This window comes from Leptinotarsa decemlineata, unplaced genomic scaffold (genome assembly GCF_025532065.1).
Source record: "Leptinotarsa decemlineata unplaced genomic scaffold, Ldec_3_MD MMD2_tig00026314_RagTag_RagTag, whole genome shotgun sequence".
NCBI lineage: Eukaryota > Metazoa > Arthropoda > Insecta > Coleoptera > Chrysomelidae > Leptinotarsa > Leptinotarsa decemlineata.
In genome coordinates, this window is record NW_027412684.1 from 17,569,986 (window position 1) to 17,588,163 (window position 18,178).

General features: G+C 34.7%; 1 protein-coding gene across 1 annotated transcript in view; it reads left to right on the forward strand.

Annotated features, from left to right (window-relative positions):
* The window catches only part of LOC111510149 (uncharacterized), a 52,880-nt gene extending 35,565 nt beyond the window's left edge, over positions 1-17,315 (forward strand). The window contains exons 4-6 of the mRNA XM_074181470.1: positions 3,008-3,134; positions 12,516-12,740; positions 16,609-17,315. Coding sequence (XP_074037571.1) covers positions 3,008-3,134; positions 12,516-12,740; positions 16,609-16,981 — 725 coding nt within the window. The 3' untranslated portion in view covers positions 16,982-17,315. The remainder of the gene's footprint in view (positions 1-3,007; positions 3,135-12,515; positions 12,741-16,608) is intronic.
* The last annotated feature ends 863 nt before the right edge of the window (positions 17,316-18,178 follow it).

Genomic DNA, 18,178 nt, shown 5'->3' on the forward strand with positions numbered 1-18,178 from the left:
AACATCATCCTTTAATACTCTTAACAACCATTGAAAATGTCACTTTTAATGACAGTTATACAAAAAGGGTACAAAACAGCTATACCATACCTTTCTGAAGCTTAAGAAAGCTATTGTATAGAAAAACACGTGTCACGGTTTTTGTCAATACCTTTATTGTGAAAATTATACAGTAAACTGTATTAATCAGTTTTAATAAGGATTTTCATCAAGTATCAGACAATATTAGAACAGTTATTTGACAAAAACGTTAACCACCTGTCGTACCCCTACGAACGACAAGTCTCAAAAGTCTAACGAAATCCTACCTTTCAACGGGTTGGACGATAGGAAGTGAAAATCGATCATCCGGCCTTGCGGTCGAACCACCGGTTCACACAGCGGTCGATTGGTTGAGTAGCGCAAACCACCCACTTCAACCGACCGGCTAGCTTCCGTATCTTATACAAATAGTATAAATCCACATGTGAGTTATGCATATATAAAATTTAATTAAGAATTTATGATAGGACGCTACAAAGTTTGCTAAGTATTGTATAGGTTTTTCTGAGTGAATCAGTGTGGATATCGCATTGTTATTTATTGAAGTTTTAACACATTTCACTGATTCGAACTTCCATTATCTAGCATTATTCTACTGTGATTAGAAATCAATGAAAGAACAAATCGAATTGGAATGGACAGCTGAAATATCGATTATATTATCAAGAAATAAAACTTAAATGAAAAAATACAAAATGAAAATAACTACAGAGTGAAAAAATTGGCAGAGAATTGAAAAAAATAGTCCGATTGTTAGTATTCATGTTCGTTCTCGAAGACAATTACGCGATCTCACCTTTTAGCAATTGAATAGAAATGGCCGGTACTCAAAAAACTAATTAATACAGTTCATTGTATGATTTTCACTATAAAGGGTTTTACAAAAACCGCGACCCTCGTTTCGCTATACAATGGCTTCCTCAGCTATAGCTTCATGCTTGAGGAAGCTATTGTATAACGAAACACGTATTGCGGTTTTTGTAATACCCTTTATAGTGAAAATCATACAATAAACTGTATTGATTACTTTTTCAATATGAATTTTCATGCAGTATCACCCAGTTATGGCCGATAACTGATTAAAACCCATAATAAAACTAACTAATATACTTTAGTGTATAATTTTCACTACGAAAGGTTTTTACGAAAACCGCGAAACACATATTTCCTACTAGTATGCCTACATTGTAATGAATTAATCTACCTGAATTCATTAACTGATGAATGAGTTCAGTTAAAACTCATTTGAAGCAGTTGGATGTCCTTCAAAAAAGAATTTTGAAAATAATCTATGACAAAAGAAAGTACTACTCCTTCAATATAATATTCCAAGAAACAGGTATACTTGACCTCAGACAACTGAATGCATCAAATAATCGTATACATCTACAAAAACAAATCTGAACTCAAAAAAATCAATGACAAATATGAAATAAGGCATAAAGAAAATGAACATGTCCAAACAATTCAAACTAAAAGAAATGTGGTAACACGAAACTGCACTTACCTAACATCTAAAACATTCAAAATACATCTTACTTCGCACTATTCACTGAATATGATCAAGAGAATATCCAAAACTTTCATTGTTCAACTTGTTAACTTCTAAATCGAAAGTTAACAAAAGCAGTCAATAACAAGCTCACCTATCATTTCCAATTCACTCACCAATTAAACCAATCAATCTAGAATGTTCCAACACAGTTATAAGGTTTTGATCATTCTACTGTATCCATAACGTTTCAAACTAGCTATAAGATTTCACTGAAAAAAATCACTTTTATCATAAATTAGTTTTTAATGTCTATACCCGTGCAAGTAGCACACCTGTTAACAATACAAGAACCAGAAACCCTTCCACGCACAAACAAATCAGTTTTAATGGAATTCCTCCTGCTCTTGTTCATTGTCTGATGCATCATATTTTGTATTTTGAGATTGCCAATAAACATTTTTATTATATACTTAAACTTTTTTACCTTGAAATGAACAGATTCGATAATAGCGAATTATTCAGTTCAGTTTGGTCGTTCATAAGATATTGAAAATTTTCGAATTTGTTCATATCCATACTTACAAACAGGTTGGGTTCCAAACCTTTTTTCTGGAAATGGAGGGGCTTGAATTCATAGTTGAACTCATGTCCCCCTGTGACTAAATGAGTGGCATATTCAGAATTTATGTTTTCATTCTGGAAACTATTTCTGTGTTCCTTCATGCGGGCTTTGAAAGTTCTTCCAGTTTGACCTATATAAAACATCGGACTTGATCCACATGATAATTTATACACTTCCGATTTTTCTGAAACTGAGCTTTCACCTTTGTTATTCTTAATGGGCATGCCTAAGTTGTTGTTGGTTTTGAAAGCAATAGTTACACCTTTGTTGTGCAGAAAATTCGAAATATTCGTAGTGGGTTGGCCTAAGTGGGTTAAGGTTCTATAACTTTCATTCTCTTCTCTTGGACTTGTGTAAACTTCCTTCAAAGCTTAGCTGTGAATGTATCAGACTGCTTTCGAAATCATTGTTGACGGCTATTTGTTTTATTATGTTCAGTTCTTATTTGAAATTGTCACATGACAAGGGAACATTTATTAGTGTGTGAATCATACTGTTAACTTTCGTTATTGTCGAGTCCAAAAAATTCATAGAGTCGTCCTTTTTCATATCCATGGTGAATGTAAAAGAAGGGTGGAGATAATTGATGAAATTTATGAACTTGGTCAATTGTTCGTGTGAAACATACCAGGATATCATCCACATATCTATACCAATACAGGAAACTTCTTACCAGTGAGTTGCGGTGTATTTTTCTCTCTGAATCGTCATCTTTCAGTGTTTTTCTAGAAATCAATTTTCGTTGGATTATTTCGGACAGTGAATAATTGAACTAGTCACTTCATAGCACACGTTGAAAAGTTATTCAGCAAGTGACTGAAATTCCTCATAATGGATTTATATTGCAGGGTGCAGAAGAGAGGGAGATGGCGAAGACCACAGAAACCAGGAAGTTTACAAAGGGGAATTCGTGAAAGCCGTACAATTTCCCATAGCGCGTTTGAGGGAAAGCACGGAGATCCTTGACGGCGGAAGGTGAGTGCATTTCATTTCCTTTATTTTATTTATTGCGATTCTGCTGATTTACGACCATTTTCCATTCTCAAGACTCAGCTGAAAGAACAAGTGCTTTCTTGCCAGAGGGAAAAAGTTATGCTATGCTCGTTGCAAGATTCAACTTCATAGCTTTATTCATTCCCAGAATGGTACACAAAGTTATATTTTGAAAATGAAAATAGTAAATCGTACAATAGAAAAATATTTTATTCTCTTTTATTTTGCTCTCTAACTTTTCTTCATTGTTTGACAAATAATCTACGCTTTTTCTAAAGAAGTTTTCATCTATAGTTGTCAACTGTTTCTTCTTTTTACGAAGTTGTTTTTCATTTACTAAGACGAGAATAAAAGGCAAAAGGAAAATTTTCTGAATAAAAATCTTTTTAAACAACGTCATTTCCAATAATGAATATTCCATATTTATTGAATTTGTACTAATATAGCTAATCTTGGAGCTATAGAAAATTGTGGGACATCAATTCAAAATAGTGAAGAGGTTGATTAGTCAGCGAGTGGAAATAATCATATTCTTCCAAATTGAAAGGATTTTTAGTCCAGTCATTATAGTAAGTTCACCTCAGAATTCGAGATACCCAGCTGTAAGTCTGTAAATACTTGTATATTGACACCCTGAAAGTTGTCTCAAAACCTACATATGGTAGGGTGTAGGCAACTATTAAATTTCAAGGTCAAAGATCACAAAAATCGGTTTTTTGCGCTTTTTTTGGAAATATCTCATTTCCTATGGGTTTTTTGCTATTTGTATTCATTATCAATATTGTAGAATACAAAATTTTCTACAAATTTTGTTTGAAAAAATTTTTCATACGGTGAACCGTTTTCGAGATAGAGGGCGGAGAGCGCGCGGTCACAGCATCACTTCAGGTCAACCGGTGCCTCCGGTTGAAAACGCGCCATATATAGTTGATGAACTATCGATAAATCAATGATCATGAATATTTGTCAATTTTTATTAACTATTATATCATATTTTATCATTTTTTTTCCTAACTTATCCACTTTTTATTTAGTATTAATTTATTTAACAACACTTACCTGCCCATGTAATTGCAGAATTGTTAATGAAAATATAGGAATTATATTTGAATTTTAACCTAATTAATATTTATAACTTCTTACATGATAAAAAAAACAAATAAATTATGAATTAATCTTTTTATTAAAAAATATCATTGAATACATTTATTTTTATTGAAAGTAAAGAAATGGAATAAAGGGTACAAAAACTACAATTTATAATTTTAATCATCTTCTTCCTCTTCATCGTCGTCTTCTGGCTGCTGGTAAATTTCAAACTGGTCTTCATTATCGTCTTCAACGACATTTGTCTCAAGTTCTTCCATGATTTCGGGGTCAAAGGTTTCATCTTCGTTAATGTCGCTCTGATATGGTAGAGCACTGAGACAAGCTTGCCCATTACATTGGCCACAAGCTAAAGAGCATTGCAAGCCCGCTTTCCTGCATCCGCATCGCGAACCACAACCACTCTTGCAGTTGCAGAAAATTGTATTTAGCAAATCTTCTGGAGCAGGTGGTAAAATTGTCATGATAGGCTCCAGAAAATCGTTTCGCATTGCCCAACCCCATACCTGGGGTTCCAAATCATGTCCTAACCAAGTTTGAACTTGATAATATACACGGTTGAAATGTTGATGAGCAGCTGCACTTGTTGGTGGAATATTTGAAAGCTGCACAGGGTTATTAAGTTTTGTAGACTTGACGTAATGCATATAACGAAGATGATTGAGACTTTTCACAGATTTCGGAGCATTATAGACTGCCAATAAGGTTTGAGTTCCACTCTCTAATAATCTCTGGGCCGAACAATTTTCTTCCTAAAATGCTGCAGCTAGTTCATCCAAATTTGTCAGTTTCTCAAAAACTTTTAAAAATGATTTTTTTCACAGCCACTTAATGCGTGCAGAAATAAAATATGTTTTTTAGAATGAGGATAATTATCAAAACTTTTAGTCGAGTATATCTCCGTTTTTACATTACCTTTCCCAACTTTTTTAAAGAAAATTTCTTGTTCGTAAGACAGTGTACGCCCAATCAAAATGACAAGTAAATCAATATCTTGTCCTATTATAACTGCAGTTTTTTTAGACTTTGATTCTTCAATTGCAGTTTCAACAATAAGAACATCCGCATCATCTCTGGCTTGTTTAGTAGTAATATTTGCAGCTTGTAATTTTTCAATTAACATATTAATGAACAAAATTTGTAGAGAATTTTGTATTCTACAATATTGATAATGAATGCAAATAGCAAAAAACCCATAGGAAATGAGATATTTCCAAAAAAAGCGCAAAAAACCGATTTTTGTGACCTTTGACCTTGAAATTTGATAGTTGCTTACACCCTACCATATGTAGGTTTTGGGACAACTTTTATGGTGTCAATATACAAGTATTTACAGACTTACAGCTGGGTATCTCGAATTCCGAGATTCTTACCTAATTTAAGCTTAAATGACTGGATTATTTTGGCAAATTCACTCATGCAAATTCAATCACACAATTACGATCATCATTTGAGAAAGTCGTCAGAAAATAAACTCATTCCGCTCGAGTTCAGCATGAATTCAACGGTGTAAGAATATGCGAAACAACAAAATTCCTTATTATCATTAAACTCGAAATCTTGATCCTTATCAAACCAAACACCCTCCGGCGAATCCCAATCGAGAAACTCAGCATAAAAGAACATCTCAATTACAAATTAGATGAAAAAAGAAGCAAATTAGGAACAAAACGAACATTCAGGTATTTTCACTGGAGTCATGAAAAATCTGCATATTCACTCATCTCTAATTGACGTAAATTCCTCAGTCCCGTTTCATCCGACATGGAAACAAATGAAATTACCAAACTTTTCCTACGCCCGAATTATGTGAGATGAAGAGGGCGATTTTCATGGAGCCTACTGAAGGTGGGATGAAGATAACGAGGGATTTTTCCACTCGCCCGAGGACTTTCCCGAATATTTCGTTTGATGCTCTTGATGAATGGCATTTTTCTGCTGTTATCATTAGCTACCCACGCAATAGAATGTTCCACGACTGGAAACACTGAAACGTATATAATATACAGGGTGTATCTTGAATGATGTCGTTAATTTCTGGTCGTGAATATTTGTCATATTTCATGAAAAAAGAATCATACAGATATGTGTCCCGACTTGCTTCGTTTCCCAGCTGCGGTATGTCAAGAACAAAAAGTGGGTTTCTCATATATTTCAAACGTGAAACTATTCAAATCATATTGAAAAAAATTGAAATGTACAAAAACCAAATCAACCATCTGGAATTCAAAAACCTGCGAGCTCGTTCTAAGGAACTCATTCGCCTTGATTTTCTAGAGTATTCTAAAAATATGGAAGATGAAATCAATAGGAACTAGAGAATGTTTTGGAAATTCATTAATAATTTGAGAAAAAATACAAATTGTATCCCACGCTCATTATATCTTGACAATGAAACTGCAGATACCGGGGACACAATTTCTAGCCCTTTCGCTAAAAATTTCGAAAACAACTTCATCCAACCAACATATTTAATCCAACTTTCCTCATCTCCCCAGTCAAATTTGTCGAAATAAATGAATATACTGACTGACAGCTATTGACTCGTTAGATATGAAAAATGTGAAGGTCCTAATGATATACCCGTTTCCTTTGTTGAACATTGCAAGAACAACCTTATCTCGCCTCTACTTTACAGCGTGACTCACGGTCGATGGTAGGTTAGACGTTTCTGGAAAACGCAAAGCATGATTCCTCTAAAAATTTCACCTCTCACATTTCCTTACCTGTTCTATCGATCTAAAATATTTTCAGCATTGCGGCGTTGCCACTTCTATCAAAAAGTCCTAGCAACTTTATTTTTTTGAATGGAACACCCCGTATATTAATACATTTTTGAAATTGCTCTGGTATTTTAATACTTTTTTGTTCATAATGTCCTATACCTATCTATATCTGTTTTCGAGATAAAAAATAAATTGTGCTAAATATGGTCCAAAACAAAGCCCTAACTAAGTACATCAGTACTCTCAATTCATGAAAAGTTGATATTTTGATGATGGTTTGGACAAACTCGGAATATTCAAATAACACCAAGAAATCGACTGCATATCATACAGGGCGTGCTAAAATTACTATTATTTCAGGGGGTTTCATTTGAAACCCCCTATACAGGGGGTTTCAAAACCTGTTACTTCAAATGAGGACAATACTGTTAACGTTCTGGCATATTTTCATGCATATCCAGAAGCTTCCATTCGCAATGCAGAAAAAGATTTAGATGTATCACATGCTTCAGTACAACGAATTTTGAAAAATCACGGAATGCATTTGTATAAATTTACCAAAGTTCAAGCTCCAAAAGCAGAAGACTTCGAACGTAGAATGCATTTTTGTGAATCCTTTTTGATTCATACACAGGAAGATCGGGAATTTTCATCAAAAATAATTTGGAGCGACGAATCAAAATTTACGAGGGATGGTATTTTCAATAGAAGGAATAAACATTTTTGGGCTGATCATAATCCTCATGTTACGAAAGAAATGGGTTTTCAAGAAAAATTTGACTTGAATGTTTTCTGTATTCTGAAGAACAATAAAATTAGCTTTTTTATTTATGAAGACACACTGAATGCAGAGAGATATCTCCAAATATTAAGGACGACTGTAACCGATTTTCTTGAAAATTTGCTTTTAGGGGAATATAGGAATTCGTGGTTTCAACTGGACGGAGCGCCAGCTCATTCCACCCAGGAAGTTTCCAGGAAACTTGAAGAACTCTTTGACGATCGTTGGTTTTGGCGTTTATGGCCGTGGGATTGGCCACCGAGATCACCTGTTCTCACGCAACTTGACTTTTTTATGGGGTGTTTTAAAAGAAAGGGTATACAGTACTCCAGTGCCTACCAAAGAAGAATTGCGACGGTGAATAGTGCGGAGTATTGAAGATCTGGATCCCCAGGAAATTGAAAAAGCAACCACAAGTCGCGTACAAAAAAACATTTTTTAAAGTGTTTAGAATGTAATGGACAACATTTTCAGCATTTATTGTGAAAATGTGATATTTTGTTTACAATTTTATTATTTTGAATCATCCTATTCTGTTATTGTCTGTACTTTCACATGTTTTAGCCCACAAAATCCTACGTTTTTCCTAGAAATGACTGATTTTTGGTACAGTTGTTCCCTGGAAACTTTGAGCCATAGTTGAAGAAATTATTTTGTAACCTTACAAACTTCCTCTCGTTCATTGGTATTAATTCAGGATACATTTGGTTGATTTTTTTACACGTTCTGACAATGATTTGATCACTTTGTTCATATGTATAATGAATAATTTCATAAGAACTTCGTTTGAATAATCGATATTTGCATTCATTTTGGGAGTTGATTCGAAAAACCGTCGATAACTCTTTGTAAATTACTTATAATTCCACTGCTACCTAAATCCAAATTCTAAAAAAAAAAATAATGTTTACAGAAGAAGAGACTTTATTGAGAAAACTTGATGATTTAGGTATAGGGACATGATATATCATCTTGAAGCATTTTCCACCATCTTTCAATTCACCGGGTAATATACAGGGGGTTTCATTTGAAAAAATGAACTTCTGACTACTTTTATGCATAATGGAAATAATAGTAATTTTAGCACGCCCTGTATGATATGCAGTCGATTTATTGTTGTTATTTGAATATTTCGAGTTTGTCCAAACTATCATCAAAATATCAACTTTTTATGAATTGAGAGTACTGATGTACTTAATTTCAATTAAGGCTATGTTTTGTACCAAATTTAGCACAATTTATTTTTTATCTCGAAAACAGATATAGATAGGTATAGGACATTATGAACAAAAAAGTATTAAAATACCAGAGCGATTCCAAAAATGTATTAATATATAGGGTGTTCCATTAAAAAAAAAGTTGCTAGGACTTTTTGATGGAAGTGGCAACGACGCAATGCTGAAAATATTTTAGATCGATAGAAAAGGTAAGGAAATGTGAGAGGTGAAAGTTTCAGAAAAATCGTGCTTTGCGTTTTCCAGAAACGTCTAACCTACCATCGACCGTGAGTCACGCTGCGCTGTCTATTTTCAATGAATCATTGCAGAATGGAATTTTTCCTTTTAAATGGAAAATTTTGCATATCTCACCAATCTACAAGAGCGGCGACTGACACAATGTAAAGAATTATAGGGCGATCAGTAAATTATGTGTATTTGGCAAACTTTTTGAGAAAATAATATATAATAACATCCTTGATACGACCAAGGCCATCATAATCAGTGAACAGCATGGTTTCCCATAGGTCGATAGAAACTAATTTAATAGGATTCACCGATTTTTTGTTAAACTCGATGGATAAACAGGTTCAGGTTGATGTTGTATACACCGACTTCAGTACGGCCTTATAAAAATTAGTCACAAAATTTTATTAAAGGAACTAAATAACAGATCACAAATGGTGGCCATAAATGGATTGACGCCACTTCCCTTCACGGTATCCTCCGGAGTTCCCCAAGGCAGCCATTTGGGTCCTTTATTCTTCATTATATACATCAATGAAATCTCTAGTTGCTTCAATAAGTAAAAATTTCTACTATATGCCGATGACTTGAAAATCTATCACACAGTGAAGGATTCATATGCCAGCGGAGAAATTCGAGAGGATTTGAAGCGGCTCAAAAAATTCTATGATGATAATGATCTGTTCCACAATTCACAAAAATGCGTGTCAATCTCATTCTCCGGAAACAAAAATATAATCAGAAATAACTATTACTTTGAAAATCACGAACTGAAATCAGTTTCAGAAGTTAAAGACTTGGGAATAATTATGGACGCGAAGTTGTCATTTAATTCACATATAGAAAAAACCGTCAATGAATGTAATAGTATTATTGGATTCCTCAAAATAAACTGTTAAAATTTCAGAACGGCAAAACCTCTCCTCAATTTATATTATGCATATGTACATAATAGGCTTTGCTTTGCGTCGTTTGTTTGGAATCCTCAGTATACATAAATATAGATCGTATTGAGAGAGTTCAAAACAAACTTCTTCGTCACGTTAGTCACGAATTAAATTTTCCAATTACGAATAGCGATTACAGTCCCATTATGAGCCAATACAATATTATGCCTATGGAATGTAGAAGAACGTTGAAGCGTACAGAATTCTTTAAGTCAACTTGCACAATGACAAATGCTGCTCAAAATTCACCACTTTATAGAATGCTTAAAACTTTTAACGAAATTTGCAATGATATTCAATATTTTGAAATCTCTTTGGACTGTTTCAAACGCAGGATGAAAAAAAATTTCTCGATAAGTTGTGACCATTTCTGTAGTCTCTGTCACTCTTACAAGAATTATGTTATTCTTCGATTGTCCAATGTAATTTACAAAAAATTTGAATTTTCATTCTTTTTTCTCAAAGCCCACATAACCTAAAATTATAAAGTGGGTTCTCTATTGGATTTGTTAATCTGTTTGTAACCCCTATATTGGTGAATGAATAAATGAAATGTGGATGTCGGAAACACGGTTAAAAATGCACAAATTCATGCTCAAATTGTCATGGTTCTGAAAATTTCTCCGAAATGGAAGAAAAAACCTACGAGGAAGTTGATGATTCAGATGAATTTGTGGATGAAGAACCAATGCAGATTGTAGATAATATTGGAGATGGAGAAGGTGATGGTCTTGAAGATTTCGAAGATCAACTAGAATTGGAAACGTTTGTCGAATCTAACGATGAAGAAAAGTCATCAAAGAGCCAAAACCTATTGGATACGTGATTAAAATTCAAAATAAGGTATTTATAAATAACAAGATCAACATTTTTGAATGTATTTTAATTCATAACGTAATCAGAATCAAGTATCTGAATTCAACGGTACGATCTATATGGAACGCCGTTTTACTTTTTATTGTCAGAAATATTCTTTCCTCAATTTATTCAACTAACAATTTATTTGTTTGAATTTAATTGATTCATGCATTTGTTCGACACATTAAAAACGATTGTTCGCAAAATTGGTTCTATTTTAAATGACACTTGATATGCAATGTTACATGAATTGATTTGTTTGATGAAAAGTTGCGAACAGTTATAATATAGATTCATTGTTTGAAATTTCTGGAAGTAAATGTTTGTCATATATACTTTTTTAGTAACTATCGAATAATTTACTAAAATTTCTGTGAAACTAAAATAAAATTGTCAGTTGATAATTATAGTTACATGAATCAAAACGATTGTTGATAATAATAAATAACACAATATTCCGTCCGACCGCAGCGCCGAATAAAAATCATCAACAATCAATTTAATTCATGTATCACCTAAAAGCAACAATCAAAACAATTCCTTTTTACAAAATACCAATAGAAAATAAAACGGCGTGCCACGCCATTTTACTTTTTATTAATATTCCTTTGAAATGATTTGAATTAGAATCGTTTTTAATGTGTCGAAAAAATGCATGAATCAATCAAATTCAAACAAATAAATTGTTAGTTGAATAAATTGAGGAGTGAATATTTGTGACAATAAAAAGTAAAACGGCGTTCCATAGATCTACATGTTTTATGAAATTTTCTATGATATGAATGTAATTAGAATCAAATGATAAAATTGGATAATCAACTGGATGAAATTGCAGCAATCACATTTTTTGATGACATTGTACATAATGTTAAAAAAAAAATTCTGAGAGCATTTACTAGAGTAATGTATATTTCTTTACATCATCAGAAAGTAGCGATTTCAGCGAACAAAAAGCGCACCGACTTTTTGAAAAGAACTGATACTTTGGTGCGAAAATTTTCAATTGAAAATTAGGGTGCTTTTTTGATATTAACTCAAAATAAGGAGAAAAAATTAATATTTCAAATCAAATAAATAACAGTGTTTTTGGGTAAGTTTTCACCAAATTTCGTAGGGAAATTTTTTTTTTACAAACAAAACCAAAAACCTTATTGGAATTTTCCACATAAATTTTGAGGTTTTATGAAAAAATTGTGGATACAAAAGTTGGAGGTCTTTTTATTACCTACAACTTTCCCATTCAATTTTTTTCCATAGGACTTGTGGTTTTGCCGAAAATTGAGATAAACCATTTTTTACCCTTAAAAACTCACCCCCTTCCACTTCCCGAACTCAGATCGCCCGTAATTTATTTTCTATTTCATTTGTAACATATCTATCTCCTTTTCTGGTGGGTTTCTTACTACTGTTTTTTTTTGTTTCAAAAATTATCGACGCCAGTCTACCACCCCATTCTAAACTCCTTTTATCTGTTGTTGCAGATGCATCGTGGACCCTGAGGGATACCCCATCGACTTCGGCCTTCCGAAAGTCCCCTGCCGAACACAAATGTGCGAAGGATATTACAGGACTCTGCCTTCAAATCGGATGAAGAGACATTCCGCAGCAAATCCTTTCAGAAGGATCTCCAGAGAGGCGGAATTCCTTTCGAGGAGCGTCGATTCCCCTTACGAGAATCAGATCGACGTCAGATATACGGCTGATGGGTGAGTTGCCTTACATCGTAGGATAGTTTTCGTGTATATAGAGGAAGTTAACTGTAGAGAAATTGGTGTATATCAAGTTGACGAGACACTTTTCGAAATTTGCAAAACGAATGATTTCACAATTTGCCGCTATTCATTCGCTAATTAGTCGCCCCTTTTTTTACAAAAATACATGTTGTCTCGCTAACTTGATATTACCACTTTTTTATTATAAAGTTTTCCAGAACTTTCGCTAGATCATTGACTTGTTATATTTAGTCGCTAATTAATTGCAGAAGAAAATATTTTTTCGCCCCTTTTTAAAAAAAAAATACATGTCTCTCTATCTTGATATCAAGTTAGCCATACCACTTTTTTATTAAAAAGTTTTCCAGAACTTTGACTAGACCATTGGCTTGTTATATTTAGTCGCTAATTAGTTGCAGAAGAAAATATTTTTTCGCCCCCTTTTTTTTAAATACATGTTGTCTCGCTAACTTCATATCACGGTGGCAATACCACTTTTTTATTATAAAGTTTTCCAGAACTTTGACTGCACCATTTTCATTCCCCCTCGACGACATACCAGAAATAAGATCAATATAAGTTTACCGATTCCAATATCATCAAAAATTCAGAGGTCTTTTATATTCAATGGAATTTTTTTTAACCATTTGCCAATTGAGATCAAAGGCATAACATGTACCACTAAAATTGGAGTCTGTAAAAAATCTTCTGATTTCAAATGCCTATTATTCTATGAACAATTGATTTTTATTATTGTGTTTCAGTATCCACTGGTATTTAAACTATGTAACTTTTGTTTAATAATGATAATAATAATAATGATCACCCATTTGTTTTATATGGATGGTCTTAAACTTTATGCTTCTGGAAAGAAGGATCTCCATCAGGGTACACGCATGCTATCGGGATGAAATTCGGGATAGACAAATGTGCAATGGTCCATCTCAAAAGAGGACGATGCGGGGACTACGGAGAGGATGTGCAGCTCGTAGATGGAAGCATCTTACACCATCTGGATGCCGGAGAGACGTATACTTACCTCAGGGTGGAACAACGCCACTCCCAAGAGGTAACAGCGGTGACAAACTCTCTCCGCGGCAAATATCATCACAAACTTCGATAGATCTGGTCATCGAAACTGTCGGGGAAGAACAAAGTTGCTGCAACAAATATGGTTGCCGTTCCAATCTTACTCTACTCGTTTGGAATATTGAAGTGGACTCGAGAAGAGCTGTATCAACTCGACGTAAAGACCCGAAAAATGATGCATCTCTATAGGAGTTTGCATCCCAAATCGTCCGTTCCACGGTTGTACTTCCCCCGACAACAGGGAGGCTGTCGACTTTTGAGTTTCGAGTGTGTACGTGACAGAATGGTGCTGGATACAGCCTATAAAGTCGTCAGAAGTTCGGATCCCCTTTTCTGCATGGTCCGTGACCATGAGAGAGCAGGAAATGGAGCATTTCTCTTTAGAGCAGCTGCCCGAGCAGCTGATGAACGACACTGAATGAGGTAATCACAACTCTCTCACAGAGTTGGAACCTGTTCAGAAAAAAGCTCAGATAAAAGCCGCAGAGATCACCTTACTTCTCCGGAAACACAAGGATGAGCCAATGCATGGGGTCTTCTTCGATAACATTGGAGACCTTGGCTTATCAAAGCGCCTGACCTTCGCTTTCCTCAGGTCGTGTGGGCTTAAGTCGGAAACTGAGGGGTTTATCATGGCTTGCCAGGATGGTGTCTTCAACACCTTAGTCTACCACAGACGCGTGATGGGTTTAGAGGTTCCTGATACAAGATGCAGGGCCTGCCGAGAGGCGCCCGAGACCCTATTGCACTTGCTATCAGCATGTCCAGCATATGCGGTCTCGGCCTATATCCATCGACATAACGCTGCCCTAAGAGTGCTATATTACCATCTATGGCACTCTTACGGTATTGACGAGACACCGGTGTTGCCCTACGCTCCGGGGGATATTGAATCCGTTGTGGGGAACGAGAAGTGCCGAATTTATTGGAACTATTCGTTCCCCACCCTCAGGCTAATACAAGCTAATAAGCCTGATGTGGTCCTTCTCGACCACCAGACCAAAACAATATTTGTCGTGGAGTTTTCAGCTCCTGGCGACACGAATATCGTCAGAAAAGAGGAAGAAAAATGGATAAAATATCGAGATTTTCTCTTCGAACTCCGCAGACTCTATCCAGATCACTCTGTCAAGATGGTTGTTATGATTATTGGAGTCCTTGGTAGAATGAGGTCCTCTCTACTCTCGAATCTCAAAATCATACCGGCTTGCCGCACTAAGGCAGAAATCTTAGCCGCACAGATGCAGAAGGCTGTCATTCTTGGCTCACTGCGCTTGCTTAGGGCACATGATTCATGGACCCAATGATCACTTACCCCACGGTGTGGGGAGTGGTCATTGGTTGATAATGCCGGCGCGCCCTCCCGAATATATCGAGGCTTCGGGAATAGGGCCTGACCAGCGCACACTACGGTGAAAAAATAATAATAATAATAATAATAATGGTGTTTATTGGGTGAAATAAAGTTTAACATCCAAGAGGCGAAGTTCAAAACTGCAGTGTGGAACACCATAGGTTTGTTCTACCACTTAACCTCCACAGCCAGCTACGGGAACTGCCAACAAAAAAAAAATATATTACAAATACAGAAAAAACAACAACAACAAAAAATAGAAAATGTAATACATTATACACCTGATATCAATCAGCATGCGAATAACAACAACAAAAATATACATATGGATAAATTATTGACTATTTAGGTTTGTTTACCTACAAGTTCAGTTTGATGTTTACATTTGGCTATGAACTATATAGTTGAAAATGTTTACGAAGTAGATACTTTTATTTTCTATGCATCCATTTTAATGCTTTATAGTTTTCATATTCTTATATCTACATTTATGTGTTGCACGAGAATATTCATCATTATTTCAATATGTAGCATATATATTTTTTTCTACACCCGTACTCTAACAATACACTTATATGACCATAATCCGTTTCATAATGATATCCATTATGATACAGATTTTTCATAACGATACAGATTATCAACCAATAGAAACCCATAATTTTTCAATCAAGAATCCTGTTCCTTTGTTTGTTCTAGATTCTAACCTAAGTAACTAATTGCTTTATTTGTCAAAATCAGTTTTCATATTACCTACCTATATCATCAAAATGTCTGAAAACAGCGATATAGAAGGAATACCATCGACTCCAATATTTTTAAAAGATCAGATTAATTACAGTTGTTATATTCAATATAAATATAATTAGAATCTTTATAGTTTTCATATATCCATGATAATACCATTAAGTTTGTGTTTTTTTAAAAATATATAAGTTAATTACTGTAAATGTGTTCAATACAAATATAATATTTATAGTTTTTCATTATTTATCAGGTTTAGAAAAAATGGCGTATGCAACTCTCATGTAATGGTTATTAATACACTCGCATATACCATACAAAACTCGCCTTCGGCTCGTTTCGTATCCCGGTTAATGCTCGTGTCTTAATAACCATCATTACATGATCGTTGCATAATATACTATTACTCCAAAATTCTGAAATTACCAAATTTTCAAGTACTACTTTCAATTTGTAATACTTATATTCTTTGAAATGGTAACACTCTGACAATGAGATTTTATCTCCGACAATAAAGTATATTTTGATTGATTGATTGATTAATTGATCGATCACTTGGTGTTTGAAACACGTGTCGTTTGGTGTTGGGATAAAATTCCAATAATATTCATTACTGCACCAAAGATTCCAAACAAATATGGTTTACAGTTCTTCGACATTTCTTTTCTGTTACAGGTACCCAGCAAAGAACTCATCTCAAGGTCCTTCCCATCAGCGAGAAAACATGGTCGACCCCATACCAACCTTCCGCTCAGTTCAATGGCCCACGTACGTCCCGGCTAACATCCACGTCATGAACCCCAGTTCGACTCCCCAACTGAACCCCACCCTCATTTGTGATATTAATTTCGTTTCCACAAAACGGAGTGCCAGTGCTCAAACAGACGAAAGTGATGAATGTGCAGAAATCTCGACTGTGCGTCGTTGTAGTGTTAATAGTGAAACTGCAGCGAGTAACGATAATAGTAATAATCAGATGGCTACGGTGAACGAAGTGCTGACTGAAAGCCCGGACGAGGGGTACGAAGGGGAGCCTTCCGTTGTGTAAATTGTGGTTATTTTCAGTTGGGAGTATTTTTCAAGTGTTTAAGGAATGTTTGGCAGGTGGATTTGAGTGATTTTCCTCTCTTTTCTCCTAAAGGAACGTTGCTCATGAGGTTTATAAATGTGACACATTTATTTTTCATATTTCTCGCGAAAATCACTAACGAAATCAATAATGAGCAATAGAATTTCTTTTTTTTTCCATGTACTTATGTACATGAAAATGTCATCTTCTAGGCACTCCTCAAACTGACTTGTCAGTTTGAGGAGTGCCTAGAAGATGACAGTACGACCAGCTGTCGAAAGCGCTCGCGGATAATTAATAGAAGACATGAAACTTCAAATCCTTTTTGTGAAATTCAATATTAAAATACTGAAAATGAAGGAAAATTAATGATAATATAAGTCACCAAAAGTATTTGATGCTTTATAACTCCTATTCAATCATTATATGCGAGCGTTTTCGACAGCCGGTCGTGCTGTCATCATCTAGGCTCTACCCAAACTAAGTACGACCAGCTGTCGAAAGCGCTCGCAGATAATTAATAGAAGATATAAAACTTCGAATTCTTTTTGTGAAATTCAATATCAAAATACTGAGAATAAAGGAAAATTAATGATAATATACTTCACCAAAAGTATTTGAAGCTTTATAACTCCTATTTAATTATTATATGCGAGCCTAGATGATGACAGCCGGTCGTGCTGTCATCATCTAGGCTCTACTCAAACTAAGTACGACCAGCTGTCGAAAGCGCTCGCAGATAATTAATAGAAGATATAAAACTTCGAATTCTTTTTGTGAAATTTAATATTAAAATACTGAAAATAAAGGAAAATTAATGATAATGTAAGTCACCAAAAGTATTTGAAGCTTTATAACTCCCATTTAATTATTATATGCGAGCATTTTCGACAGCCGGTCGTACTGTCATCATCTAGGCTCTACTCAAACTAAGTACGACCAGCTGTCGAAAGCGCTCGCAGATAATTAATAGAAGATATAAAACTTCGAATCCTTCTTGTGAAATTCAATATTAAAATACTGAAAATGAAGGAAAAATAATGATAATATAAGTCACCAAAAGCATTTGAAGCTTTATAACTCCTATTTAATTATTATATGCGAGCGTTTTCGACAGCCGGTCGTGCTGTCATCATCTAGACTCTACTCAAACTAAGTACGACCAGCTGTCGAAAG